Below are 27062 nucleotides of genomic sequence, written 5' to 3' on the forward strand. Positions count from 1 at the left end.
CATGGTCAAGCTTTGACAGTTTCATCTCCTAAATAAAGTCCATCAGCTGACTCAGGCCACTCCAGGGACTGTTGCCTCGATCTAGTAAACAGTCTCCTAATCCGTCTTTTCATCTCCACTCCAAGTCTCTTCTAAACACCAGTTCTGCACACAGTAGTCAAAGGAATCTTTGTACCAACAGGGTTATGTCAACGACTTGCTCAGAAGTCAACAGCTTGCCTTTGTCCTCCAGATGAATAGCCCAACTCCTGCCTGGGCTAGCAGGGTCAGAGTCCGCCCTCTTACCGGCTTCACTCCACTCCCCCTCCCTCTCCGTTCCCGCCTCAGTGGCTTTCTGTGACACCCACGCTTCCTGAACCCACCACTCCCTTTCCTCGCGCTGTACCCTCTTGCTCTCTCGTCAGTTAAGCCACACTCTCATGCTTGCCACAGCCATAAACTCTCTTCCCAGCAAGTAGCACCATTCAAATGACTTACATATGTTAATGTTGTCCTCTCCAATTAAAATGTTAGTTGTTTGAGGGCCTGTCTTGCTTGATGCTTCACCCCCAAAGGGTCAGGCACAGTTATCCAAAGAATATTTATTGAGTCAATGAATAATTCCCCCGCCCCCACCCCCACGCGAAGAGCCCACTCATTGGAAAAGACCCTGATGCTGCGAATGATGGAAGGCAAAAGGAGAAGGGGAGGGCAGAGGATGAGCTGGCTGGATGGCATCACCGATTCAATGGACATGAATTTGAGCAAACTCCGGGGAGGCAGGCGGGAAGCCTGGCGTGCTGCAGTTCATGGGGTGGCAGAGTCGGACACAACTAAGCGACTGAGTAACAACCGCTCCCAAACTGCTCATAAAGTACCCCAAACTTTTAGGAGCCCCACCTGACACGGATTCTGGAGAATGCTCGCAAATAAAGGATGAGCGGCAACCGCAAAAGGAAGCGCACTTTTTCCCGCTTTTTGCCCTACAGGAGAAAGGATTCAAAAGCGCGCCTGCGCAGTTCGCTTCGCTACGGCCGCATCCTACTTCGGCCATGGGGTGGCGCTGCGCGCATGCTCCCTGATAGCGCGGTCCTCCTGACTGGCTTCGGGCCACTCTAGCCGCCCTTTTCGACTGCTCCGCCGGGAGGCGGGCGCGTCCGCGGGGGTCCCTCCAAGATGGCGGCGCAGAGGAGGAGCCTGCTGCAGAGTGTGAGGAACCCACTCGCTCTTCGGGCTGGGGGTTGGGAGCCCCGGGGGAACTGTGGGGTGCAGGCGCGGCTCCCCCTCCGCCTTTGGGCTGCCTCCCAGTCCCTAGCCGGGTGTGGCCGTCACCCTTCCCGTTTCCCGGGCCGGCCCACCCCCCTCATTCGTGACCGGGGGGCGCGTGCAGCCCCGCAAGGCCTGCGCGTGCGCGCTGCTGCCCAGGCCGTCGGGGGCTCGGATTCGCGGTCCAGCCGCCGCGAGCGTCAAGGGCGCGTGGAGGGTGGGAGCGTCCTGAACCCTGCAGGGATACTAGCGCGCGGCCGCCGAGAGACCCCGAGCTGCGAGCCCACCCCGGGCCCTGGGCAGGCCGTTCGATAATCCTCATAGCAACACCAGCCCGTTGTGTGTGGCTTACTGTATTCCAGGCTTTGTGCCAGTCGCCTTACATTTGTTTGTAAGTTTAATTTTCATATCAGCCCCGTGAGGTAGATACTGTAATTCTTCCTGTTTTACAGATGAGGAAACTGAGGCACAGAGAGGTGGTCCTTTGCCCAAGGCCACACAGCTGGTAAGTGGCAGAGGCAGGATTAAAGTTAGGGATTCTGATTGCAGAACCTCTCTTAACCTCTAGGTTATACGGAAGGAATGGCTGGGTTCAGACCCTGGTTCTAATTCACTATTCCTCCATTGGCCTCAGTTTCCTTAGGTGTTAGGTAAGAGTAGGTAGTCTGTGTGTGGGGGAGGTGGGGACGTTGTCTTGAGATTCCACTCCTCTCAGTCTGGACCCTCCTGGGTTTGTCACTGGTGTCTTCCAGCCTCTGCATCCTTTTGACTCACGTTCACGTCCATGGTGCATGTTGGCACCATGGACCTATTCTGACTTGCCAGGGCGGGTTGGCAGTCACCTGGGTCCTCCTCAGACATGGCAGTCTGTTGTACTTGTCTGTGGACTTGACTGCCTCCTGTAGTGGAAAGTGAAGAGAGGGATTTATGATCTACAGTGAAGAGTGTCACCATTGCCTGCCTCCACTGGGTGGGCATTTAATACATTGTTTGTAAAATAATGAGTAAAGCATTTGAAGCCAGGTCCAGTGCTCAGCCTTCCCTGGTGGGGAATGCTCTCTTCCCCTCCACACCTTTGGCTACCCCTTTATTTTACTGCTGCCTGGCAGTTTGGCCTCATCTTTGAGTTGGTTAGGTAGGCCTAGCCTTCTGTTTTGTAGGAGGGCAGGGCCCCTGTGCAAATGTCCCCAATGTAGTAAACACTGAAGAAATACCGGCTGGATGGTGGCAAGTGCTAGAGTGGTAACTGTTGTAGGCTGACTTGGCTTGCCGAAGAGAGTGGCTACCAGCTTCCCTCCCTTCTCCGTGTCATGGAGCCCAAGTGTCTCGGGTTAGACAGAGGCGAGCTTTGCTAGCTCCAGAATGTGTTCCTGGGTGGTGCGCATTTTAAAAAGTTGGCTGGTTAGCTTGAAGCACATAGCGTGATGATGAAAGGCAAAGGAGTGGTGGGCGTGCCCACATTAGGCCCCTCCCACCCGAATGTCGTTAGAGACGTCTTTGCTCACAGGGTGTCTCAGCACCCGTGCACGGGTGCTAGGCCTGGCCTGCCCTCCCCTGTCCTGAGTCTTGCTGAGAGGAGCTCACACAGCATCATTCCGCAGGTGGCTGTAAAGGATGCTGATCTGTGTTACTGGGCCTGGGGATACGAAGATCAATAGGGCGGATATCCACCCTTACTGCATTTGCAGCACTGCGTGGAGAAGCAGGCATCACAGAGACAGTGATGAGGGCACTCTCCCGTCAGTGTGAAGAGGGGCTGCTGATGGCCTGATTTGGCCAGGTCATTGGAGGCTTGCAGGAGGGGCTGTGCGGGGTGCTGATTAGCTGACAGATGGCTGAGCGCCTCATGGCATGTCCTCCTGAGGAGTTTCACCTTTGGTCCCCAGGTGGCGTAGTGCCTTGAAAGGTCTTTTGAAGAGAAGAGGAGCTTTTGAAGTAGCTTCAAAAGAACATGGGCCCTTCACAGCCTGATAAAACAGCTCACCAGTCCTGTATGGCCTTGGGCAAGTCACATAGCATCCCTGAACCTTGATTTTTCACTTAACTTCCCTGAACCTTGGTTTCCTCAACCAAGGGTACTCCCAGGAGTGTTGTTAGTATTAAATAAACATGTTACATGCCTGACCTGGTGTGGTTATGCTCCAGCCATGAACCTCCACCTTCAGTTCTGCTCTGAATGAAGGCTGCATTTCTTTTCCTCCAGTGTCACCGAGTACTCACCGTGTGGCAGGCACTGGGTAGGGGCAGGGGACTCTGCCCTCATGAAGCTTATGTTCTGGGAAGGGAGACAGGAAACAGTAAGTACAGACTGTATATGATATTACAGTTTCTGGGATATAACACAGGAAGTGATACGAGGAAGAATAGGCAGGATTCACAGGATGATGGAGGGCCTGTTGTAGAGAGTGGTCGGGGAAGATTGTTTGACATTTGATGAGATGCACGGGCCGGTAGGAGGGAGTATTTCTGCATGAGGCAACAGGGATGCAAAGGCTCTCCTGTTCGAAGATCATCAGGAGGCCAGCATGGCTGCAGTGGAGTGGAGTGTGTTCGGGGAGTGGTAGATGCTTGACGTCTGAGGGAGCCTTGTGGATCCTCATGTGAGCTCTGGGTTCTGTGCTAAGTGCAACGTGACACTCTCAGGTTTGAGTCGAGGCATGAAGCGATCTGACTTGTGGCGGGAGCAGGAGCCTTCCGTAGAGAGGCAGGCATTTGAGCGGCGAGAGTGGAAGCGTGGTGCGCAGTGCTCTTGGTCGTCTGGGTGTGAGATGACCGAGGCTTGGCCGGCGATGGCAGAGGGGTGGTGAGGAGTGCTGGGTTCTAACTGCATTTCGGGGAAGAGCTGATAGGATTTGCTGGCAGATCAGGCGTGGGTGTGGAACAGAGGAAGAAGAGTTGAGAAGGACTACAAGGTTTTCATTGGAACAACAGTGGTGCCATTTACTGAGGTGGGGGACCTTGGGGGCAGGGGGAATCATTAGTTTGAGTTTGCCTAAACTATTACTTGCTTAATTGTAAAACAGTTCACTTGAAATCAGTTTTTTTCCTAAGCAGTTATATCTATGATATCCCAAGTCCTAGCCATATTTCCCACCCCCTACAGTGTGTATGAAAATAAACAATACAGCCTTAAAGTGAAAACATCCTTTAGGTCATCACCTGTAGCCATCTCATCACCATCAAAATGTTGTCTAGCTGCTCTAGGGCACAGTAAACTCCGCAATTATTAGTAGCCCCTTTAAGAGTGTATCAGGTCTAGATCTCTGATGAAAACAGAGAATCTTTGATGGAAACCCTAGTGAAAGATGTGGGCGCCAGGAGTGGAGTTGCTCCCAGAGAAGCAGGGAAGGAAAAGGAGGTCATTCAGAAAGATGGAGACGGCATGAGGCGTCAGGGTGTTTTAGGCTTTTTGGAGAGAGGGAACTGTCCCCCCGCCTGCCCGGAGTCATCTTCCTGCGGGCTTTTATTCTCCCTTTCTGAGCTTCTTTTTTGCCTCTAAGGAATCCGGGTGCTTTCGCCACAAAAACACTTGGCCTTTTCATATAATAATTTGATATTCAAGCTGTGGCCTGAACTTGGAATCATGCTTTTGTCCACTTCTGCTGCCCAGGAGTTTGAGATGAGTCTCCACAGGGAGTTTTATGGAGTATTTTATGTGACATGGTCACATATGTACATGAGGTGCTAATACATAAATGTATGTGCACAAGGTGTAATGCCCTTAAAGGGTTAAATATAGTTGAATCACTAGAGAAATGTATACCAAAATATTAATTTTGGAAACGCCCTCACAGTCAAAATTAGGCTTTTTGAAAGAGATTCTTTCTTATGAGAAATGAATTTGTAACCTATCAAAGAGCTGAGTGGGCCGTGCTCACAGTTGCACGTGTTTACTCGGCGCTGTGAGCCGTGAGATGCCCCTTTTCCAGCTTCTCACGACTCGTGTTCAGGCGCTCAAGTGCTGCTTGCTGCTGGCACTTCTGGCCTGGCATTTGCAGGCGGGGGATAAAGCATGCCTCAGCGGGTGCCGGGTGGAGGGGTGGGTGGTTTGTGTGAATAGAAAATAAATGACCTTTCTGAAAACTGTTCAGAAATGTGGAGGAAGGAAGCAAGAGGGTAGGCAGTCTGGTGGGTTTTAATAGAATGAGCAGGGAACACTTGGTGTGGATAATCCCCATGGAGGTGGAGAAAGCGGGGAGAATAGAACTGAAGCTTACTTAGCCACAGCGGGGTGAGAATGATTTTGGGGGCCATTGTTGAAATCAGGGGGGACCCAATACTCTCCCACTCCAACATGGGCAGCACCTCCTGGAATTCTCTGGAGGCTTGTTACTGAACATTTGAGCTGCCGTGGGGACTGCAGTCTAGGTACCTGAGAAATTGCCCAGATGTCATCGGGTCTAAGATATTGCTTGTAAGGACACATCATTATTTTATATGCTACTAAGAAAGAAAGCACACTACTGATTAACTTGTAATACACCAACTGCCGAGATACTAAAAATGTTGAAAATACATGTCTTCGAATCAGTGAAATAAAGGAGCCAATTAACAGTACCAGGCTACAACCTGAGAGTTGCCGCAAAGCCAAAGAATTAATGGCCAGGGAGCAGGTGCCCAGTGTACCCGGTTGCTCAGGGAAAGGGCCCCGCCGCCTTGGGCAGGATTTTCCCAGAGCCTAGGACACGTTCATGAGGTGGTCAGTGTGTGCTGGTATAAAACTCATTGCTATTTATGAAAGTTATTTGTTCTTTAGTTCTCTTTCAAACTTTATGATGCTCTCAAGAGATAGACTAGTATGTACATAGGACCAAGCACCTTTCTGATTCTTGCTAATCTCCCTGTTTTCAACAGAGAGAACAGGGCTTCAGCCCACAGTGCAGTGGGCCAAGAGATCAGTTAGAATTTCCTAACCTTGTTTTGTTTTCCTTTTTATCACGGTCAAGATCTGGCAGGCAATAATGTTATCCACTTATAATACTAACAAGTTCACATTAAAAAAGAAACCATTTGAATAAAAAAAAAAGGGCAAATTAAAGAAGAAACATGAAGGACTTTCCTGGTGGTTTAGTAGCGAAGACTCCATGCTCCCAATGCAGGGGACCTAGGTTCTATCCCTGGTCAGAGAACAAGATCCCACATGCTGCAACTGAGTTCACGTGCTGCAGCTGAGACCTTGCACAGCCTAATAAGTTAATAATATTAAAAAGAAAAAACATGAAGTGGGTAATTTGTTGAAGATAGTGAGTAGATGGTTGAGGTTTGGGGAGCACGGGCCTCCAGCACCAGTTAGATTTGAGCAGAGCCTTTGGGGATGGGCAGGACTTAGAAAGACAGAAAGGGGAAGGCCCAGCCCTACCATAGATAGTTTTTAATATGCTTTTTGGGTAATTCTTTTGAGTTTCTTCTTTTCTTTATTTAAATAGCAAACCAAGTTAAGTTGTCTAGAAACTCAGCGTTTCAAGAGTGCCAGTGTGAAATAAGAGCTTTGCTCAGCATGGTTCATATGCATGAATAGTTTTCAAGTGCGTGCTTGTTTCTGGGACTGTACCTCTAAGGTCAGTAACCTCTTCATTTGAGGCTCCAAAAATACACATGGCTTTTCAAGTATCATAAACCTTCAGTGGAGGTGTTACTTCCCTTCTGTGTTTGCTGCAGACACCTCCTGTCAGAAGCGGGTTAGCTTTCCACGCTTTTTGTTCTGGTCACAGTTTTTTGGAAATCATTTGGAACACTCTGTAGCAGGCCTTATCTGTACAAGACAGCTGAGTGAGATTGTCCATCTGTCAAAGGGTGAGATTCAAAACTGTGTCAACAGGCTGGAAGGCTGAGATGAAAGCATTACAGTATAATCCAACCGATAAAAATTTAGGTTTAAAAAGCCCTCTACAGGAGTGTGGTTGCAGGGGACTGACTCGAGAACTTCAGAGAGAAAAGATTTTGCTATTCTAGACAGTAGGAATTTTCACGTGGAGGCTACATGCCCATCTTTTCTTTAGGTGTATGGAGGCTTTTGACTTTTTGTGTTGATTTTCTATCCTACCACCTTTATTTATTTCCTTTGAGTTGGTTTTATTATTTATTCTTTGGGATTTCCAAGTACTGTCATATCAAATTCAGATAGAGATAACTGTGTGTCTTTTCCAAGTCTTAAGCCCTCCTCCTTTTCTCTTGTCTAATTGCATGTGCTAATACCTCTAATTCATTGTTAAGTGATGGAGGTTGCAGTATCCTTGCCGTGTTTCTGATCTGAACACGAATACCTCTTGTGTTTACGCAGTAAGTAAGACGCTGGTGTTAGGACTGACTGAAGTATACATAGAATGGCACATTAAGAAAATATCCATCGATTACAGTTTCCTTAAGTGTCTTTATGGACAAAGACTGCCTTTAAATAAAAATAGCCCTGGAGTACTTACCCACTGACCTAAACACTGATTGCCAGTTAATAAAATAATATATTTCCAAAATATCACTGGCTCATCATTATGAAAATCAAATATCAGAAAAAGCACTCGACATTGTTTAAGTATCCAGACACTAGGCATAAATACTCTAAAGAGTAAGGTGCTTGCTGAGTAGATTGACCACTGTCAGACACACAGTCTCTGGGTTGGGGAGCTTGCTGTGCTCACGTCAGCCACACTCGGCTGCAACCGCCAGTGCGGCGTCAGCCTGCTCCCGAGAGCAGCATCGCGTGCTCCCATCGTGAGGTGCTTTTACATGAACCGTTCCCCTGCCACGACACACTGACGTGGCGAGTTCCCCAGTCATCCACCTGAATTGGTTTCCTTCCTGTGAGAGAAACTGACGTACCAGTCTTTCTCATAGTGCATTTGTCAGTGCTGAGTGGGGCCATAAGTGCTTGGGTGATAATTTATTTTTTGCTGGAAAGTATGAATGTGTTGGGAAGATTCAAGTCCCTGGAAAACTGTGTCTGTCCCTCGTGGGAGTTAGGAAGCGGCAGGGGAAGCATGGTGGTTGCAGCATGGGTGGCAGGTTTCGCATCGTGGTGACACATTTGTATTGTTCATCTCATGTTAGAGGACGAGCTTAGTCCATCTTAATCTCAGTGCTAATCACAGGCAGGATTCTAGAACGTGTAAATGTCTTCTCCCATGCTTTAAAACAGTTAATGGCATTTCGGGGCACCAAATATTGGCTTCTTGGCCCATCTTTTCAAGAGGACAAGTGACCGTCATGATTGAGGAGTTGCTTTTATGCCTCTGCTTATTCTTGTGCTTAACTTCATCCCAGGTGGAGGCAGGAGAGAGACCCTAGAAAAGGAGTTTCTTGTGAAAATTTACTTGCCAGGTTTCCTGAGACCTTTGTGAGGTTCTTGGGGATGAAGATATGTTGATCAGGTCTAAGATAATAGGGGATGATTGGCAACATATTTCTTTCTCTCTTTTTTTAAAATTAATTTTCCTTTGGTTGTGCTGGGTCTTTGTTGCTGTGCTCTGGCTCTATCTCGTTGCGGCGAGCTGGAGCTGCTCTTCATCACGGTGCACAGGGTTCTCGTCGTGGCTTCTTGTTGCAGGACACAGGCTTCGGTGGTTGCAGCACGTGGGCTCAGGAGTTGCGGCTCGCAGGCTCTAGAGAGAACAGGCTCAGTAGTTGTGGGGCATGGGCTTAGGGCAACATCTCTTTCTGGAAAAATAACTCCTTGGCAATGAACTCCTTTCTGTGGCCTGAAAGGCCTTCCTCTGTCCCCACCTGGGCACACACGTGCATGCGTGTGTGTGAACACAGGAACAAGCTACTTGTCCTGCTACTCACTGCGGAGGCGATGCCAGCCTCATGCTCCCTTAACCCTGCTCATTTTATGTTCTGCCTCAGGGTCTTCGAGTGTACTGTTCCCTCTAACTGGAAGGCTCCTTGAAATGACCACTGCTCCATCATCATTCAGGTCTGTCTCAGAGGTCACCTCCCCAGGCAGGCTTCCTTTAACGTCCTTGTCTAGAAGAGGCCTGCCCATCCCCGTCTGTCCCCTTACCCTGAGGTGTTTTCTCCGTAGCGCATTGCCCTGTCTACAAGTGCCTTGTTTATTCATTGTATAACGTGTTTGAAGTCTTTCTCCCTAGCAAGGAAATTTCAAGTTAAGGACCCTTGGTTATTTTTTCTGCTGTGTCCACAGCAGCTGGGGTAATGTCAGCCTTTTGTAATGTTCAGTAAATATTTGTTGAATGAATATATGTATTAATCAAATATACTTTCATCATGTAATGTTGTATGGGGATTCCAGAGAGTCAAGCTTGCACTTACATTAAAATAGACATTTTTGTTGCTTTTAAATGAGACAGGTTAGGATTAGAGCAAGAAACAATTTTGTATTACCATAAAGGAGTTTTTTGTTTTGTTTTATTTCCCTGTAGCTCAACCTGTCAAGAGAGTTATTGGGTTGGTGAAAAAGTAATTGCGGTTTTGGATCATGAATTTTAAATCATTATAACTAGGCTGAAACACATTTATTAATCAAAATGTGCTGTGACTTAGTCCACTCAGTCACGCAGACTCTGCAACCCCATGGATTGTAGCCTTCTAGGCTCCTCTGTCCATAGGGATTCTCCAGGCAAGAGTACTGGAGAGGGTTGCCATGCCCTCCTCCAGGGGATCTTCCCCACTCAGGGATCAAACCCAGTCTCCCGCACTGCAGGCAGTCTCTTTACTGCCTGAGCCACAGGGGAGGCCCAGAATAGTCAGCACACTACAGCCCATTAAAGTCAGCACATCTTTGCCAATGAGAAATAAGTCTTTATTCCTGTAGCGTCAAAGTCCATACTTCGGGATTCGATGAACTCTTAGAAAGCATTTTCTGCCTCCTGCTGGTTGTGGAAGCATTTTTCATGCAAAAAGTTGTCAGGATGCTTGGTGGTAGTCCGTTGGTAAGAGGTCAGGTGAACATGGCAGATGAGGCAAAACTTCATAGCCCAATTCATTCAACTTTTGAAGTGTTGGTTGTATGACGTGTGGTCGGGCATTGTCGGGCAAGAATTGGGCCCTTTCTGTTGACCAATGCCAGCTGCAGGCGTTATAATTTTCAGTGCATCTCATTTGTTTGCTGAGCATACTTCTCTGATGTAATGTTTTCACCAGGATTCAGGAAGCTATGGTGGATCAGACAGGCAACAGACCACTAAACAGTGACCATGACCTTTTTATTTTGGTACAGGTTTGTCTTTGGGTATAAGTTTAAAGAAGCTTTGGATCTTCTTCTCAGTCCAGACACTGAGCTGGTCATTGCCAGTTGTTCACATAAAATCCTTTTTGTTGCACATCACAATCCAAGTGAGAAATGGTTCGTTGTTGCTTAGTGTAAGAGAAGACGACACTTCAAAATGATGATTTTAAGGGTTTCCTTGGTGTCTCGGTGGTAAAGAATCCACCTACCAAGCAAAACAATGAGTTTTCTGACTGTGACCAGCTCATGAGGCACGCACTTATCGAGCTTTCTCAGCTTTCCAATTTGCTTCAAATGCCGAATGACTGTAGAACGGTCGACAATGAGTTCTTCAGTAACTTCTTGTGCACTTGTAAGAGGACCAGCTTTGATGATGGCTCTCCATCGGTCATTGTCAACTTGCGATGGCCGGCCACCACGCTCCTCATCTTTAAGGCTCTCGTCTCCTTTGCAAAGCTTCTTGAGCCACCACTGCGCAGTGTATTCGTTAGTTCGTTAGCAGTTCCTGGGCCAAATGCGTTGTTGATATTGCGAGTTGTCTCTGCTGCTTTATGACCCATTTTGAACTTGAATAAGAAAATCACTTGAATTTTCTTTGTGTCTAACATCATTTCCCTAGTCTAAAATAAATACAAAATAAACAGCAGTAATAAGTCATTAGCAAAAAAAAAATAAAGGGAGAAATGTGCATTAAAATGATGTATAACATAAGCACATTTATTTAAGGATATATGCCAGTATCAAACAGCAAAGTTCATCAACAGTGCAAAACCAGTTACTTTCGCACCAGTCTAATAAACATCCAGCAGCACCAGAGCTGAGCAGAAATTCAGCTCTTAACTGCTGTTCCTATTCCACTGACAGGTTTCAGTCATATTTTCTGTTGTCAGAGCATAGTTTTTTAGCCCTTGTGGTGAAATTGTGTGTATTTTTAAAAAATCCTGTAAAGAAAACACAAGGGCATTTAAAGATATACCGTGTTGATGAATTGCAAAATTCAACCTAGCAAAGGTATCACATCTCCTCAGATTGATCTATAGATTTAAAACAATTCCAGTAAAAACTCCAGCAGAATTTTCTGGTAGATACAGACAAGCCGATTCTAAAATTTATAGGGAAGGGTAAAGGAACTAGAATACCCAAAACAGTTCTGAAAAAGATTCAAGTTAGAGGTATCACATTAACCAATTTTATAATGTAGATTTTAAATATAGACTTAAGGTCATGGTAATCAAGATCATCGAGTTGGTCGAGGGATAGACACATAGATCAACAGAGTAGAACAGAGTCCAGATACAAGTATGGCCAGTTAATTTCTGACAAAGATGCAAAGATAATTCAGTGGCGAAAGAATAATCTTTTCAACAAATAGTATTGGAAAAAATGGACATCCATTTGCAAAAAAAAATGGACTGAAATCTCCTGCCTTATATAGAAATTAACTCAAAATGGATCACAGGTCTAAACATAACACGATAATACTTTCAGAAGAAAACAGAAGATCTCTTGACCTGGGACTGGGCAGAGAGGTCTTAGACATGACATCAAGAGTATGAACCATGAAAGAAAAAAATGATTAAATGCATTTCACTAAAGCTAAAAAGTTGCTTTTCAAAAGACACTAGTAAGTGAATGAAATAGCAGGCTACAGACTGGGGGGATATTTGCAAATCCCATATGCAAGGGATGACTTTTATCCAAGATATATAAAGAACTCGCAAAACTCAGCAGTTAAAACAACTCGGTTAAAACATGGGCATGAGACTTAAACAGATGCTTCAACGAGGAAGTGTGGATGACGAAAAAGGCACATGAAAAGCTGTTCCACATCATTATTAGTCATTAGGAGATGCCAATTAAAGATGTGATGGGATGTAAGTACACACTTCTCAGAATGCCTAAATTAAAGAAAGAAAAAAAAGTACCGTGTAGTGGTGAGGATGTAGAGCACCTGGAGCTCCTGTGCGTTACCTGTGGGATGCACATGGTACACCGCTTTGGAAAACAGTTTGACAGTTTCTTACAAAGTTAAACAGCAGTCTCACTCTTAGGTATTTACCCTAGCGATATGAAGAGTTATGTTCACACAGAAACCTGCCCATGAGTGTTTATAATAGCTCTCTTCATAATTGCCCAAAACTGGAAACAGCCCAGATGCCCTTCAGGGGACGAATGGATAAACTCTGCCACATGCGTGTGATGGAATACTGCTCCACAATAAAAAGGCACCACCTGTGGATGCGGGCACCAACTTGGATGAAGCTCAGAGGCATAATGCTGAGCAGGAGAAGCCAGCGTCAAAAGGTCATACCCTTAAAGACCTGGAGTACAGTGGTGGTGGCCTGGGGCTGGTGGAGGGGGAGAATGGGGAGTTTTTGTTTGATGGGTTTAGAGTTTCAGTTTCACAAGATGGAAAGAGTTATGGGGTTGGATAGTGGTGGTGCTGCACAACATTGGGGATTTATTTAATAGCAGTAAGAGGCGCACTTACAAATGGTTACAATGATAAAGCTTATCTTCTATGTGTTAACCGCAGTAAAAGAGGGGGAAAGTTATGTACCACGTGATTTCATTTATGGCATTCTTGAAAAGACTGCATAGTGATGGGGCACAGGTCAGTGGTTGCCAGGAGTTAGAGGAGGGTGTGGCTTCAAAGAGGCACCTGAGGGCACGTTTGGGGTTGCTGGGCTCTTCCTTGTCTCAGTTGTGGCTGTTCTGTGTCTCAGTTTGTTACACAAATCTCTACAAGTGTTAAAATTCATAGACCTACCCACCAGAAAGGCAGTGTTACTATAGGCTAATTTAAAAATAAAAACGAACTCCCACAGCCTGCTGAAGTTGCTCCATGGTGCAAAGCATACAACTAAAGTGCTGAAATAAATGCAGCATAGAAGCAATTAAAATGGGAAAAAAAAAGCCATAAAGTCCCTCCCTGTCAATATGTAAATAAACAAAAGATGAAGTGTGCCACAAAAGCTAAACCACAGGCGTTTTACATATCTGATTGCAAAAGCCAGCTGAAGTGGTTTTCACATCCTTTTTTGAAGACTGTGAGTGCTGACTTGAAAGAAGTTGTGCACAGTATTCGTGCTTGTTCAGTTTTCAGTAAAGCTTTCAATCCAAATTTTACTCTCCTTGAGCTGAACTTGGATTTTCCCAGCTGTTTTAGTTTGCTGTAGTTCAACACGGTGGGCACAGGAATGCCTCTGTGAACCAGGCACAGCTCCCAGGTAGGGGCCGGGTACAGGGGAGGCTTCCAGTGAGATGGCGTGGATCACACCTGTGCCTCGTGTCAGGGTCGTTTCCGGGGCTTAGAGAATGCAGGTGTTCAGAGTGTCCCCCAAGGAGATTGAGGAAATGCAGAGTCTGAGCTGGCTCCTGGACAGCTCTGTGCATGTTTTAAAGCTCCATCTTGGCTGTACTGAACAGCCTGCTTTGAGACCTATGGGGCAGAATGGGAGTTAGACACAGGCAGGGTTGGCGGGACCAGGTGTAGTAGAGATACGCAAGAGGGCTGGCAACCAAGCCTGGGGGAAGATCTTCCTGAAGGAAGGCTTTCTGGAGGTGGTGACTCCCTAGCCAGAGTCCCGAAGGACGTGGAGAATTATTAGACAAAGAGGCTGTTCCACACAGGAAGAAAGAGTGAAATGTGGACAGGGCACTCCAAGCATTTGGTACTAGTAGAGAAGCATGTGGGGGTGGGCGCAGATGGGACTGGGCACCAGGGTGAAGCAGGAACCAGGGGTGGAGACCCTAGTACCAGGAAGAGTGAGGCTGAGCTTTGTCAGTTTCTCAAGTGTCTGAATCAGTCCCCTGGGAAGAGCTACCTATACTCAGCCAGACAGCCTGAGCCCCACCAGGATCAGACACTCTGTGGGAGGGGCCTGGAAATCTGCAGTTTGAACCAGCGCCCGAGGGACTGCAGTGTGAGGTGGGGACCACCAGGGAGGGGAGTTTTACACCGGGAGTTTCCTTCACTTGTGTCTGTGTGTCTGACTCGTGCTCCGTCCGTAGAGCAGCACATTCCTGGAGACCACTGCTGAACCTTGCGTTTGGGGACCCCAGTCTTTTTCACGTGTCTTGGGGACTGTTGTGGATTAGACGGAAACCATGCAAACCCTTCTGCAGGTGTTTGTTCATACCCGCGTCGTTGTTCTCCAGGAGGAAGTGGAACCTTCTGGGTGGGGCTTTAGGCCTGCTAGGTTTTTGCTGGGGAAGAAAAGATGAGGTGGGGTCTGCCCTTGGCGAGAAGGTAATGCGTCTTGGTGTCCTGGTGTCCTTCCCAGGAGCAGCAGCCCAGCTGGACGGATGACCTGCCGCTCTGCCACCTCTCGGGGGTCGGCTCAGCTTCTAACCGCAGCTACTCCGCTGACGGCAAGGGCACCGAGAGCCATCCACCAGAGGACAACTGGCTCAAGTTCCGGTGAGGTGCCGCCACTGCTCTGCTGGGCAGCAGAAGCAGGCTTGCAAGAAAAGCATTTGGCAGCTCTTTGGCGTGGGGCTTACCAAGTACAGTGTGGCCCACGGGAGGTGGCCTGCTCCGGGGGGCAGAGGGCATCCCAGAAGGTCATGGCCAGAGAGAAATGATGGTCAGAGTGGGGACCCAGGTGCTCACTTGAAGCCACAGCCACTGTGTCTTTTGTCTCCCAGTTCCCTTCCTCCTCCCCTCACTTTGGAGCTGGAGTCACTCTTCTGTGAGTGACTGAGGTCTCAGGCCTCTCCTGCCCTGTCTCTCTGTCAGAAGTGAGAACAACTGCTTCCTGTACGGGGTCTTCAATGGCTACGATGGCAACCGGGTGACCAACTTCGTGGCCCAGCGGCTGTCGGCGGAGCTCCTGCTGGGCCAGCTCAACACTGAGCACACCGAGGCCGACGTGCGGCGGGTGCTGCTGCAGGTACCGGGCTCAGGCAGGCCGGCTGTGACTTCCAGGGTTGGCCCAGAGGAGATCCTCCTGGGGAAGGGCTTATGGGCGTCACCTTGGACCCAGGGCTGAGGTGGGAGTTGCTGAGCCCTGGTAGAAGCAGGGTGTTTAGGGTGACCCCTTTCTTTCCATGCGGCTCAGATGCTCGGCCTCGGTGGCCCCTCACTCCTGGTTGGCTGGTGTCGTTTTCCATCCAGTTCTGCATTCCTGCTTGCTGCGGTTCTGGAGTTTCTCCTCCTGGCATCTCCTTTTGGAAGCAGGTCCCAAGGCATTAATTGTAGATGAGAATGGTGGATTCTGGTTCCTCGAGAACAGCTTTCCCAGCCATTTTCCTGCCTTGGCACCCAAAGGCCTGATCACTCGGGGGCAGTGCCAGGAACTGTCAGCTGCTGCCCCTGGGGAAGGTGGCGACATGGCCCGTGTCAAGGGGCCTTCAGGATGTGGCAGTGACATTAGCTGTCACTGACCTAGACTCACTCTGAGCCAGGGCTGGGTGCTCGAGGGAATGCTCTCAGTGACTCTCAGGCAGCACTTCCTCTGTGTCATAGATGAGGGGCTGAGACTGGCCGGCAGGGGCAGAGCTGACATGCACCCCCCGGTGGCCTGACTCCAAGCCTGTGCTCTCAGCCTCTCTGCCATCTCTTGCTTCTCTGGTTGCTCTGTGATGCCTCCTGGAAGGTACCAGCCCCACGGGGCCGTCTCTGTCAGTCCTTGCTCTGCGGGAGCAGTGGTGCCTGGCGGTCCCCTGTGTGAAGCCCCATCACGTGGTGACCTGCGGTTGCTATGACTTGTTGCTATTAATAAGGGGCGTTTCAGCCTCAGTTGACAGTGGTATTTGAACCTGCCTTCGCTTCCTTGTCCCCTGCGTCCAGGCTTTTGATGTGGTGGAAAGGAGCTTCCTGGAGTCCATTGATGACGCGCTGGCTGAGAAGGCGAGCCTCCAGTCTCAGCTGCCCGAGGTAATGTCCTCAGCCTGTGCCCCTGGAGAAGCAAGGCCCGTCTTTGCTTGGAGCAAGGACTCATCTGCTGTGTCCCTCCCAAGCCATCGACACAGCTGGGCCAGAGCAGCAGGCATTAGGGGGATAGTTCCTGATGGGATGTGGGTGGGTGATGGTTCTGTCCTCTAGGGACCTTGTTGGCCAGCTGTGAGCAGCTGTGCTCTGAGGCTCTGCTTAGGGTGGGCAGGGGTGTGAGAGAAGCCCCTGTGAGGTCGGTCCTTGGCCCGAATCAGTCCAGGCCTCGTCACCTGCCTGCTCACGTCATGCTTTAGGCTCCTTCAGGGCAGCCGGCACAAGTGAGGTTGTGCCTGGTTGTCCTGAAAGACACCTGCTCTGAGCTTCAGCCAGCTTCTGTCCCAGACAGGCCTTAGATGCTCGCTCTTTAAGGGAGGGCAGGTAGGTGAGATGGTCTCCCAGGCCCTGGCCTGCTCTGAACCCCCCATGATGGCTTCTAGGGTGTCCCTCAGCACCAGCTGCCTCCTCAGTATCAGAAGATCCTCGAAAGACTCAAGGCCTTGGAGAAGGAGATCTCAGGAGGAGCCATGGCTGTCGTGGCAGTCCTTCTCAACAACAGGCTCTACGTGGCCAATGTCGGTGAGCCGCCTGCTTGTCCCAAGGCCGGGCAGTGGGAAAGAAGGTCACCTCAGGATCCAGGAGTCCTTTGAGCAGTCAGCCTGCTCCCCAGACACAGAAGACCTGCAGCGCAAGTGTCCTGAGGCCGCTGGGCGTTTCCTGTTACTCCACACGATATCTCGGTCCCAGCCCAGAGTGTTTGAAGGACCTGCTAGGAGGCGGGCGTCCTGGCTTTAGTCCCTACTCTGTCCCTAACTGGCTGTGGCTTGGGGAGTTGTGTCCCCTCTTTGCTCTACCGCAGTGGTTTCCTCTTCTGGGAGAGGCTGCCTGGCTGTGGAAAGACCCACGTGGCGTCCTGTGAAGGGGACCAAGAAGGGCTAGGTGCGGGCTGGAGGCAGGGCAGGGTCCCAGGGCTGATGGGGTTTGTAGGCAAAGAAGGGCCGTCTGGGAACCTGAGAAGCTGGTGCCCCCTGGGTGCAGGCTACTGCAGGGGCTCCGGAGAGATCCCACTGACACGGTGCCTCTTCTCTTCCTCCTTCCCTTAAGATTTCATTATGGGAAAAACTCAAAAGTGTAAACAAATAGAATAGCATTTAATGAACTTCCGTGTGCGCCTGCCCCAGCCCCAACATCTTCCCCCGGCCAGTTTCATTTCATCCACAGCCCTCTGTCCCTGCCTTGCTGGGAAGCAAACCCTGGGACTGTCGTGTTATCTGTAAATATTGCAGTGTGTCTCCTTAGAAAAAAGGTCTCTTATTAAGATCATAATCATCTTTGGTTGACACTGGAAAAGTTTAAACTAATTCCTTAATCTCCCCAGCTCTCCCCAGCTAGTGACTCGCTCCAGTGGTCTGAGCCTGTTTTCTTTGCTCTTTTGAGGGAGTTCCGTGTGTGAGATGCCTGCCTCTTCTCTCTTTTTTACAACGTGTCCTGTTCTTCACTGTGCTCTGTCTTAGCTCAGCTGCTCCAATTCTGCTGCAGGTACAAACCGTGCACTTCTATGCAAATCCACGGTGGACGGTCTGCAGGTGACGCAGCTGAACGTGGACCACACCACAGAGAATGAGGACGAGCTTTTCCGGCTCTCGCAGCTGGGTGAGTGAGGGGGCGGGGCAGGCCCAGGGCTCTGGGGGTGGGGCTCGAGCCCGGTGGCTCGTTCTGCACCTTCTGGTGGCCGTGTAGAGGGAGGCACAGCATGGACGGGCTGTGACTTTGGGCTTGGGACCAGCCTGCCTGGGGTTGAATCCCAGCTTAGCCACTTACTCACTGGTGGTTTGGGATCTTACTCAAGTTTTCTGTGCCTCAGTTTCCCCTTCTGTGCAACGAGGATAATAGTGACACTCAGGATGGTGTAAGGGTTGAAAGGGTTATCATGCGTGGATTGCTTCCAAATGTCCCTGGTGCTCACTGTTGCTGGTGGAGCCTGAGAAGCCAAAGAAGTCCTGGGACTCCAGCCGCCGCCACGGCCACCCCTGCCCTCCCCTGTGAGCTCAGGCCGCAGAGGGAGCCGGGTTGGCCGGTGCTGGATCTCGTCTCCCGTGGGGGAGGAACTCTGAGCCAGGCGTGTTCCCAGAGCAGCGGGGCTGGGCATACTGGGGGACTTGGGGTTAGCTGCCTTCCAAGGCTCCCTGCTGTGACCTCACTTCCTGTTCACTGGGTTCCCATTGCTTTGTTTTTGTGGACATGTCTGTGTCGTCCCCTTTCGGTTCTTTTTTTTTTTTTTTAATTTTTTATTTATTGATTTTGGCGGCGCTGGGTCCTTGTTGCTGTGCACAGGCTGTCTCTAGCTGTGGTGAGCGGAGGCCGTCTCTGGCTGCGGCGTGTGAGCTTCTCACTGGCGGCTTCTCTTATGCCGCGTGGGCTCTGGGGCGTGCGGGCTCAGCAGTTGTGCACATGGGCTTAGGTGCTCTGAAGCACGTGCCGTCTTCTCAGACCAGGGATTGAACCCTCGTCCCCTGCATTGGCAGGCGGATTCTTAGCCACTGGACCACCAGGGAAGCCGCTGGGCTCTTCTTTATGAACAAAGCCTGAGGGGTATGTTTCTCCCTCTGGTAGGTTTGGATGCAGGAAAGATCAAGCAAGTGGGGGTCATCTGTGGGCAGGAGAGCACCAGGCGCATTGGGGATTACAAGGTCAAGTACGGGTACACTGACGTCGACCTACTCAGGTAAGCGCCGGCCCAGCTGCCCCTCGTTTGTCTGAAAGACCAGAGGCCCAGGGGCAGATAACAGATTGTAGGCTCTGGGACAAGAGGTAGAGTTGAGGTAGTTCAGAGCCCAAGGAGATTCTTTCATCCTCCTAGAGAGGTTGGTGTGGGGCAGGCCCTGGACCCAGCAGGCCAGGCTGGCAGGGGGTCAATTAGGGAGCTGGGTCAAAGCCACAGGCAGCATCCGGTGCCACGGGGCCTGGCAGGCCAGAGTTGGCATGAGCCGCCTCGTGTGGACAGAAATGGACCGAAGGCTGTTGGTCAGCGCTCTCGTGGCTGAGGCCAAGGCGGGGGTGCCAGATGGGTTGTCCCCGCTGGGCGCCACCCAGTGCTCACAGCAGACGGGAGAGGGTAATAATTGTGAGCCTTCGTCTAAGCCGGTGCATGGTTCCTCACATCCACGCTCTTATTCCGTCCTCACTCAGGCCCTGTGAGGTGGTTGCTGTTTCTGCCCCAAAGATATTTTCATGTGAGGAAACTGCCACACGCAGACAGTGGGTGGCCTGCTTGGTCTCAAGGCTAACAATGGGCTGAGTCGAGACTTGAACCCAGGGAGCCTGGATTCAGAGCTTGGGTTTAAGTAATCGAGCTTGGAACCTTTTGTCTCTAATTCATGGGGTTGTGTTTGCTTTATGGGAAGGTACATTGCATTTTAGAGCGATTCAAGAAATGCCCAGGATATGGAGTGAAAAGTGGATCTTCCTCCCACCCCAGGCTCAGACTCCTTCCTCAGAGGCTGCTAGTTTCTGTGCACATGAGCGTATACGTGTGTGTGTGTGTGTTTGGTGGGAGCAGGGAGGGGGCAGATTTCTTTTTCAAAACAGCCACAGATACTCGCATCCCGTGCCGTGTGGTGCACCTGACTGTACTCAGCACAGGCGTGTGCCTCTCTTTTCCTGCACACCTGCAGTCTCCGCTGCCACATTCTTGGTAGCTGCTACTAGGGTTCCAGGGTGTAGCTGTCAGCACCCGCCTAACCTGCCCCTGCTGATGGACTTTTGGGGTGTTTCTAGACTCACTCTTTTAACCTGTTGCCAGGAACGTCCCCTCATCCTTGCCCTGCGTGCGTGTGTTGGAACTTCCTGACATTGCCCAGCTCTGATGGGCCATCAGTTCATGGTCCCTTTGCAGCTGGAGTGTGTTTGGACTCTAGGTCAGCTTTGGGGAGATGTGGACTTCTTTATGGACAGGAGATGTGGAGTGGGGCCAGGATTGGGCCTTTGACCTTGGCTGTTCTGACCTCAGCTGCCCACTGACTTTCCTGGCCTGCTGAGCTTTATGTTAGCAGCTGTCCTCAGAAGACAGGTCTGTTTTCTTGGTTTTGCTCTTTCCTCTATTTCTTTTCCTCTTGTCAGAAGTATGTTTTATTTTACGTTCTGGGTGTAGATTCTTCTCGCTAGGATAAATGTCCCAGGGCCCATTCCAAGCACAGCTTCCCCTCCACTCTCTTCCCACAGTGCTGCCAAGTCCAAGCCGATCATTGCAGAGCCTGAAATCCACGGTGCACAGCCCCTGGATGGGGTGACAGGCTTCCTGGTGCTGATGTCCGAGGGGCTGTACAAGGCCCTGGAGGCAGCCCACGGGCCTGGGCAGGCCAACCAGGTGAGCTGGGCATGGGCAAAGCATGGCTGACCAGCCTGCAGGGTGGCATGCTCCCTGGGGGCTGCAGTCAGCTCTCCCTCTCAGCTCCAAGGTAATCAGGGACCTAGAGTTCTGATTCTCAAATGGTTTTGCCAGACATTGCTGTGTTCAAAACTGGGAGAAGAAAAAGCCCAGAGTTCCACACAAACCCATCCCACCCAAAAGCTTTGCTCTCCAGACCTGAAGCAGTGTCAGTCTCCAGGGCCCTGAGCGGAGCCTCAGGGAAGAGGGTGAGGAAAGTGGAGGCAGGCATGGTTCTGGAGACTGTCGGGAAGGGCCTGGCCTGCAGGGGTGCAGCCTGGTACACAGAGCGCCAGACAAGGACTCGTGTGGCCTGTCCAGGTCCCACTCCACCGCCTCTTCCACTTTCCTCTTTGAGCTGTAGGCGGTTTATAGTTTGTTCCTCGTTTCTGAGACGAGGATGCTGACCTCTTAACTGTGTGGGGCTGCGGTGAGGCCCGGGCGAGGTAGACAGAGGTCCTCAGCCCGTGGGAGGTGCTGCTTTCCACTCTGCCTCGGGGTGTGTGTGTCTCTGAAGTGGGACTCGAGGCAGTCACTTGAAGGATGACCTTGAAGGGAAGACCTCGGCTGGCGGGGCTGGGCAGGGAGGTTCAGGTGGTGCTCCTCCTGCCATCTGTGATTCTGTCCTAATGAGAAATAAGAAGGGTAAGTCTTAGGAGCCTGTCTCTTACCACCTGTGTTCTGGGCTTTTCACCTGTTTTATCTCATTCCTTCCAGTCGCCTGATGACGTAGTGGGGGCAGGGGCTCACTGCCATGTCAGATTAGGGAGTTTGGAGCTCAGAGTCCAGGGTCTTGTCTGAGGTGACACAGCTGGTCAGTAATGGAGCTGAGCCCATTTCTACCTCCTCCCCCGGACCATGCCCGGGTCGTTTCCTGTTACCTGCTTCTGCTCTCCTACCTCCAAGAGACTGCGCCCAGCAGTGTGATTTTTTGTTTGTTTGTTTGTTTCTTCGGTCTTCACAATAAGATTATGTCGTGGCTTCTTCTGCCTTCTAGAATGCACTGAACAGTGGACTTTTCTGGGGTCAGAGCCCCGTCTTCATCCTGTAGCCTCAGTTTCTAACAAAAACGGCATATCATCTCCTACAGTAAGTTTGTTCCAGGAAAGAAAGCTTAATCATAATGACAGTTTGTACTGGGCTTTCTAATAGTCTCCGAAGTGCCCTCACATCCATTTTATCCTCATTGTAATGCAGCGAGGTAAATGTTATTCACCCATTGTTTTGGTCTGAAAGCCAAAAATCAGAGAAATCACAAGGTCATATCTTCTCTAATGAGAAAGTTCCAGGAGAGTTATCCTGAATAGCGTGAGAAGCTCAGGTCACAGGCTTGGCTGGTGACCCCTGAGTGTCCTGATTAGACTGTGAAGATGGTGCCGTTGGGGCCTGCAGTCGCTGGGACCGCTCATTCCTCACCGGGTTGGTGCTCCCCCACCCCTAGGAGATCGCCGCCATGATCGACACGGAGTTCGCCAAGCAGACCTCGCTTGACGCGGTGGCCCAGGCGGTGGTGGACCGGGTGAAGCGGATCCACAGCGACACCTTTGCCAGTGGCGGGGAGCGTGCCAAGTTCTGTCCGAGGCACGAGGACATGACCCTGCTGGTGCGGAACTTTGGCTACCCGCTGGGCGAGATGAGCCAGTCCGCACCCTCCCCAGCCCCAGGTATGTATGCCACGTGCACAGGAAGGCATCCGGGGCCACTGTCCAGGGCTGGGCTCGGGCAGAGCCGCTGAGGCCTTGGGCCTCTCTGCCTTGGGTGGCGTGGAGTTGGGAGGCCTGTCTTTGAGCACTTCCAGGTCGGGTTCTGACTTGAAAGCTCTCTGAGCTGCGCTTATATTTCCCTGTTTGTCTGTGAAACCAGGACAGTACCTTCTGCCCTGGCCTCCCCCAAAAGACCTGAGCTGCGGGAAGCACTTTGCAGCGCCATGGGCCACATCTCTGGGACCATGGCACCCGCTGGCCCAGGGCCTGCTGTGCAGAGCAGGCACCTCACCTGCATATTTCCTTTCATCCTCATTAATGATATTTACAGAAAGGAAACCGAGGCCCTGGGAGGAAGGGACCTAGGCACAGTTGGCTGTGTCGGAGATGATTTGGTTTGATTTAATTCTGAATCGAGTTGCCCAGGAAGAGAGGCGATTGCGCTTTTGCCCTCCCTCTCAGTGCTGTGTAGTGTCAAGACCATCAGTTCCTGAGGCTGCGTTTCCTTTCCTTTTTTCAAACAAGCAAGCCCCAGCACTCAGGCATCCACAGAGGGTTTCGTTCTCCTGCAGACAGCGGGGTTACTGCAGTTTTAGGTTGTTATTGCAACCATATTTTTGTTGGGCCAACCTCAACCAGGAGCATTCTTAGCCCTCGGGTTAAAGCATCGTGGGAAGCCATGCAGTAACCCTTTCATTGAGGCAGCGCAGCCCTGGTTTTTTCTCCTGCCTGAGCACCAGCGATGCTTTGCTGCTGAGAGCAGGCCCCTGCCTGGCCAGAACCTTGTCTCTGCCAGATACTCCTTCACCGTCCCAAGGGGCAGAGGGCCAAGCTCGGGGCACGGAGCCGGGCCCCCGCCTATCTTCTCAGCCCCCAGCGCAGTCCTGTTCCTGCCACCCCAGGATTCCCCACCAGCCGCATCCTGTGGCCCACCACTCTCTTCCTCTCACAGCCTCTGGAGGACGCGTGTACCCCGTGTCCGTGCCTTACTCGAGCGCCCAGAGCACCAGCAAGACCAGCGTGACCCTGTCCCTCGTCATGCCCTCCCAGGGCCAGCTGGTCAACGGGGCCCACAGCGCTTCCACCCTGGACGAGGCCACTCCCACCCTCACCAAGTAAGCGCCCATCCCCACCCCCATCCGCTTTCAGGCAGGCCTGCTTCCCGAGGACAGCCCTCGGTCCCTGGATGGAGTGGCCACAGGCCGCATCCTGTAGGGTCTTGTTCCTCTCGAACTCCCCAACTCCACATCCCTGGGGAGGCCTGCGTAGATCTGGTTCCAGCAGCTCCTCGAAGCTGGGCAGAGAAGGGTGGGGACAGGCGGTTCATGCCGACAGCCTGCTGTTCACTTCTTCCTGCAGGTGCCGCGGGTCAGTTTTCATTTAATAGGAATGTTCTCCTCTTGTTCTTTGCTCCCAGCTCGGAGTGTGTGGTTTGGGAGGTCACCCCATGGCACCTGTGCTTGGGGGGCATTGTTTGGCCTGTGCTGGCCCGTGGGAGCCGGTGCGCTCTGACTGAAAGTGTCCAGTGTTAGCTTTGAAGTGAGGCCTCTAGTTTCAGGCTTGGAGAGGGGTGGCCGCAGCTGGGGGTCTGGATCCTGGGGGTGTGGCGGCAGGCCACACCGCAGACCTGCCTGACAGGTCTGGTGTCCACCCCACCCCCTCCATTCTGGAGAGTGTGTCCCGCCCCCCAGCCAGCTGCCACAGCAGGGGGTGGGATCAGGTTTCCACATTCCAGCCCCTGCAGAGAATAATAGAGATGCCACACCTGGCCCACTCAGGAGCTGGCCAGTTGGAAGGGCCACCAGGAAGGTTTCCCTCTGCCTTGCAGGGGCTTATTTCCAGCTCCCTGCCCTCCCCACCCCCACCCCCCCCCCCCCCCCCCCGGCACTGCCGCTGTGGGCTCAAGGGGCCTGCTAGGCCACTGAGTAATGGGCATCTCCCCACCCCTGCAGCGGAGCCACCAGCTGTGTCCACAAAGGCTGGGAGTGGTAGCGGTTGTCCCAGACCAGGCAGGGAGACTAGCCGCTCTGTGCCTCTGGCTCCCCAGGGCCCCACACAGCCTCTTTCCTCCACCCTGCACTGGAGCTTAGTTGGGCGCCCGGGCCTGGCCCAGTGCTGAGTGCTAGGCAGTGCGGGGCGTTTGGAGGACAGTGGGCTGGCAGGTAATTCCCAGACGTTACAGGCTCTGAGGGTGGGTGCCTGGGGGGGCCTGTCCTGACCCAGCAGTGAGAGGAACGAGGAGGAGTGAGGAGGTTTTCTGGGAGAAGAATGCTGGCCTCCCTGTGGTCAGTGGGTTCTGGAGTGGGGTGGATTCAGAGAGGCTGGAATGGATGGCGTCCAGCTCAGCACAGCTCGGAGGGCGACGTGTTCTATGTCCCGCACAGTAGCCACTAGCCACCCTTGATTATTGAGCGCTGGAGTGGTCCGTTTTACTTAATTCCAGGTAATTTAAATAGCCACTTGTAGCTAGAACTTCACAAATGCCTTTCACTTTTCACCTGCCCCAAAGAACACCTGACCAGGCTGGCTCTCGTGATGGCCTTTGTCAGAGAGGCCTGTGCCCAGAGGGATTGGCCAAGGCAGGCGCCGTGTGTCCCCAGGCCGGAAGCCAAGGCCTGTGACTGACTTGCCCCTGTCCTGCCCACAGCCAGAGCCCAACCCTGACCCTGCAGTCCACCAACACGCACACCCAGAGCAGCAGCTCCAGCTCCGACGGGGGCCTTTTCCGCTCCCGGCCCGCCCACTCCCTCCCGCCTGGCGAGGATGGCCGCGTGGAGCCCTACGTGGACTTTGCCGAGTTCTACCGCCTCTGGAGCGTGGACCATGGCGAGCAGAGTGTGGTGACGGCGCCGTAGCCTGGCCGCAGAGTGCCTCCCGACAGGACGGGGCTTGGGAATGGGGCCCAGCTCCGGGCAGGATGGGCCTTTTCCTGCCGTTTGCCTGTGCCGTGGGGGCCAGCAGGGGCCCCGTCGTTCTCTTACCCCACAGCCTTCAGTGCTGTGGAGAATGTTCTCCGAGTGTGCCAACACAGGCTGGGCCCCTTGTTACGGCGCCGGCACAGGGGGCTGCCTCAGCCAGGACCACTGTGTTTCTCCAAATGCGGGTCACGAGTGCGGCAGCCATGAGCACACCAAGTGGGGCCTTGCATGCCGCAGGCCCGCAGCTGCTGCTTTCCCGAGCCCATCCTTTCCCGCCTGCCCTGGAAGAGCCTGTGGCCACTGCTGGCACCCCCACTTCACCCCGGCGGTGGTTCCCGCCTTTCTTCTCCGGCCTCCAGAGGGGAACTCCAGTTGGCATCTGCACCTTTGAGGCCTATACCTGTCCCTGGGCCCGCCTGGGTTCAGGCGGACTGGGATGACTGCAGAGGGGTGGTCAGGTGGGAAGGACCTGGAAGGAGCTGGTCTAACAGGAGCAGTGGTCCTGGAACCCCCCAGAGCCGGGCGGAGGAGAGGTGAGGACGTGTCCGGCCTGAGCGGGACAGCGGCTGCTCTTCTCCGGGAGCCGGTGTGGCTCTTTCCGTCCCAGACCCAGGGAGCCCCAGGTTGGGGAGCCGCTAAGATTGCGATCTTTACCACTGACTGTGAGTCTCTGCTGTTTTCAGGGTAACACACAGGTCTTCCGTCAGGCCACAGGGCTCATCAGAAACAGAGAACAGTGGGAAATGGTTCCGAAAGGGAAGAGGTCTTGGAGACAAGCTGCTCTGGGTGGTCCAGAGCTTTGGAGACACGTACTGTTTCTACAGACTCTTAGGGCAGGATCAGGCCAGCCCAGGCCCTGAGTCAGATCATTTCATGCGTGTGATCTGCCTTCAGCGGGGAGGGGTGCCACCAGGGCGCTCAGCTAGAATTGCCCTTCGTGTTTTCAGAGGAGGAAGCAGGCCCAGGTCACACAGTTAGGGGTGGCGTGTAGGCTTAGTCGCTCACTTGTGTCTAACTCTGGAGACCCCATGGACTGTAGCCCTCCAGGATCCTCTGTCCTTGGGATTTCCCAGGCAAGTGCACTTGCTATGCCCTCCTCCAAGGGATCTTCCCAACCCCATGGATCAAACCCGGTGTCTCTTGCATCTCCTGTATTGACATGCAGATTCTTTACATTTGTGCCACCTGGGAAGCCCAGTTAGTGGTGGAGCAGAATTCACATCTTTCTGTCTCTGAGGTCCCCTGGATTCTTACCGCCCCCTCCCCAGCTCCCAGCCCCCTGCCCACGACTCCCCAGACAGCTCACCAGGGATTGGCCACAGTGTGTGGCCTCAAGTGTGCTTGGAGTGTGAAAAGTCTGAGGCCAGTTCCAAGGTCCCCTGTTGGCTCTGTGGTCCTGGAGTGTGTTTCCCTGTGGTGGGGCAGGGCCCAGTACCCTGCCGGTTTCCATGGGGAGCGGATCTCAGCAGGGAGCCCTTAGCCCGCCCCGACTGCGAGGCCATCTCTGTTGTGCAGGTGAGCAGATTTCAGATCAGTCACAGAGGCTTGGGAACAAAGGGAATTCTCTTCCAAGAGTGTCTGTGATGCTGTTTGGTCTCTAGAAATAGAATCACTTTTTTATTGCAGTAAAGAAATAATAAAGGGTGGTATCATA

General features: G+C 52.0%; 1 protein-coding gene across 2 annotated transcripts; it reads left to right on the top strand.

Annotated features, from left to right (window-relative positions):
* Positions 1–1076: 1076 nt before the first annotated feature.
* On the top strand, positions 1077–27062 carry TAB1 (TGF-beta activated kinase 1 (MAP3K7) binding protein 1). Of its 2 annotated transcripts, none has more exons than XM_019961831.2 (11): positions 1077–1188; positions 14713–14849; positions 15168–15321; positions 16221–16307; positions 16802–16940; positions 17901–18014; positions 18975–19086; positions 20583–20727; positions 22229–22451; positions 23443–23605; positions 25138–27062. In XM_019961831.2, exons 1-11 carry the CDS (start codon positions 1156–1158, stop codon positions 25343–25345), a joined length of 1515 nt encoding a protein of 504 aa, XP_019817390.1. In that variant the 5' UTR covers positions 1077–1155; the 3' UTR covers positions 25346–27062. The 2 variants fall into 2 exon arrangements, with proteins under 2 accessions (XP_019817390.1, XP_070646539.1); XM_070790438.1 differs by lacking the exon at positions 1077–1188 and adding an exon at positions 3014–3542.

Source organism: Bos indicus, chromosome 5 (assembly GCF_029378745.1).
Source record: "Bos indicus isolate NIAB-ARS_2022 breed Sahiwal x Tharparkar chromosome 5, NIAB-ARS_B.indTharparkar_mat_pri_1.0, whole genome shotgun sequence".
Classification (NCBI taxonomy): domain Eukaryota; kingdom Metazoa; phylum Chordata; class Mammalia; order Artiodactyla; family Bovidae; genus Bos; species Bos indicus.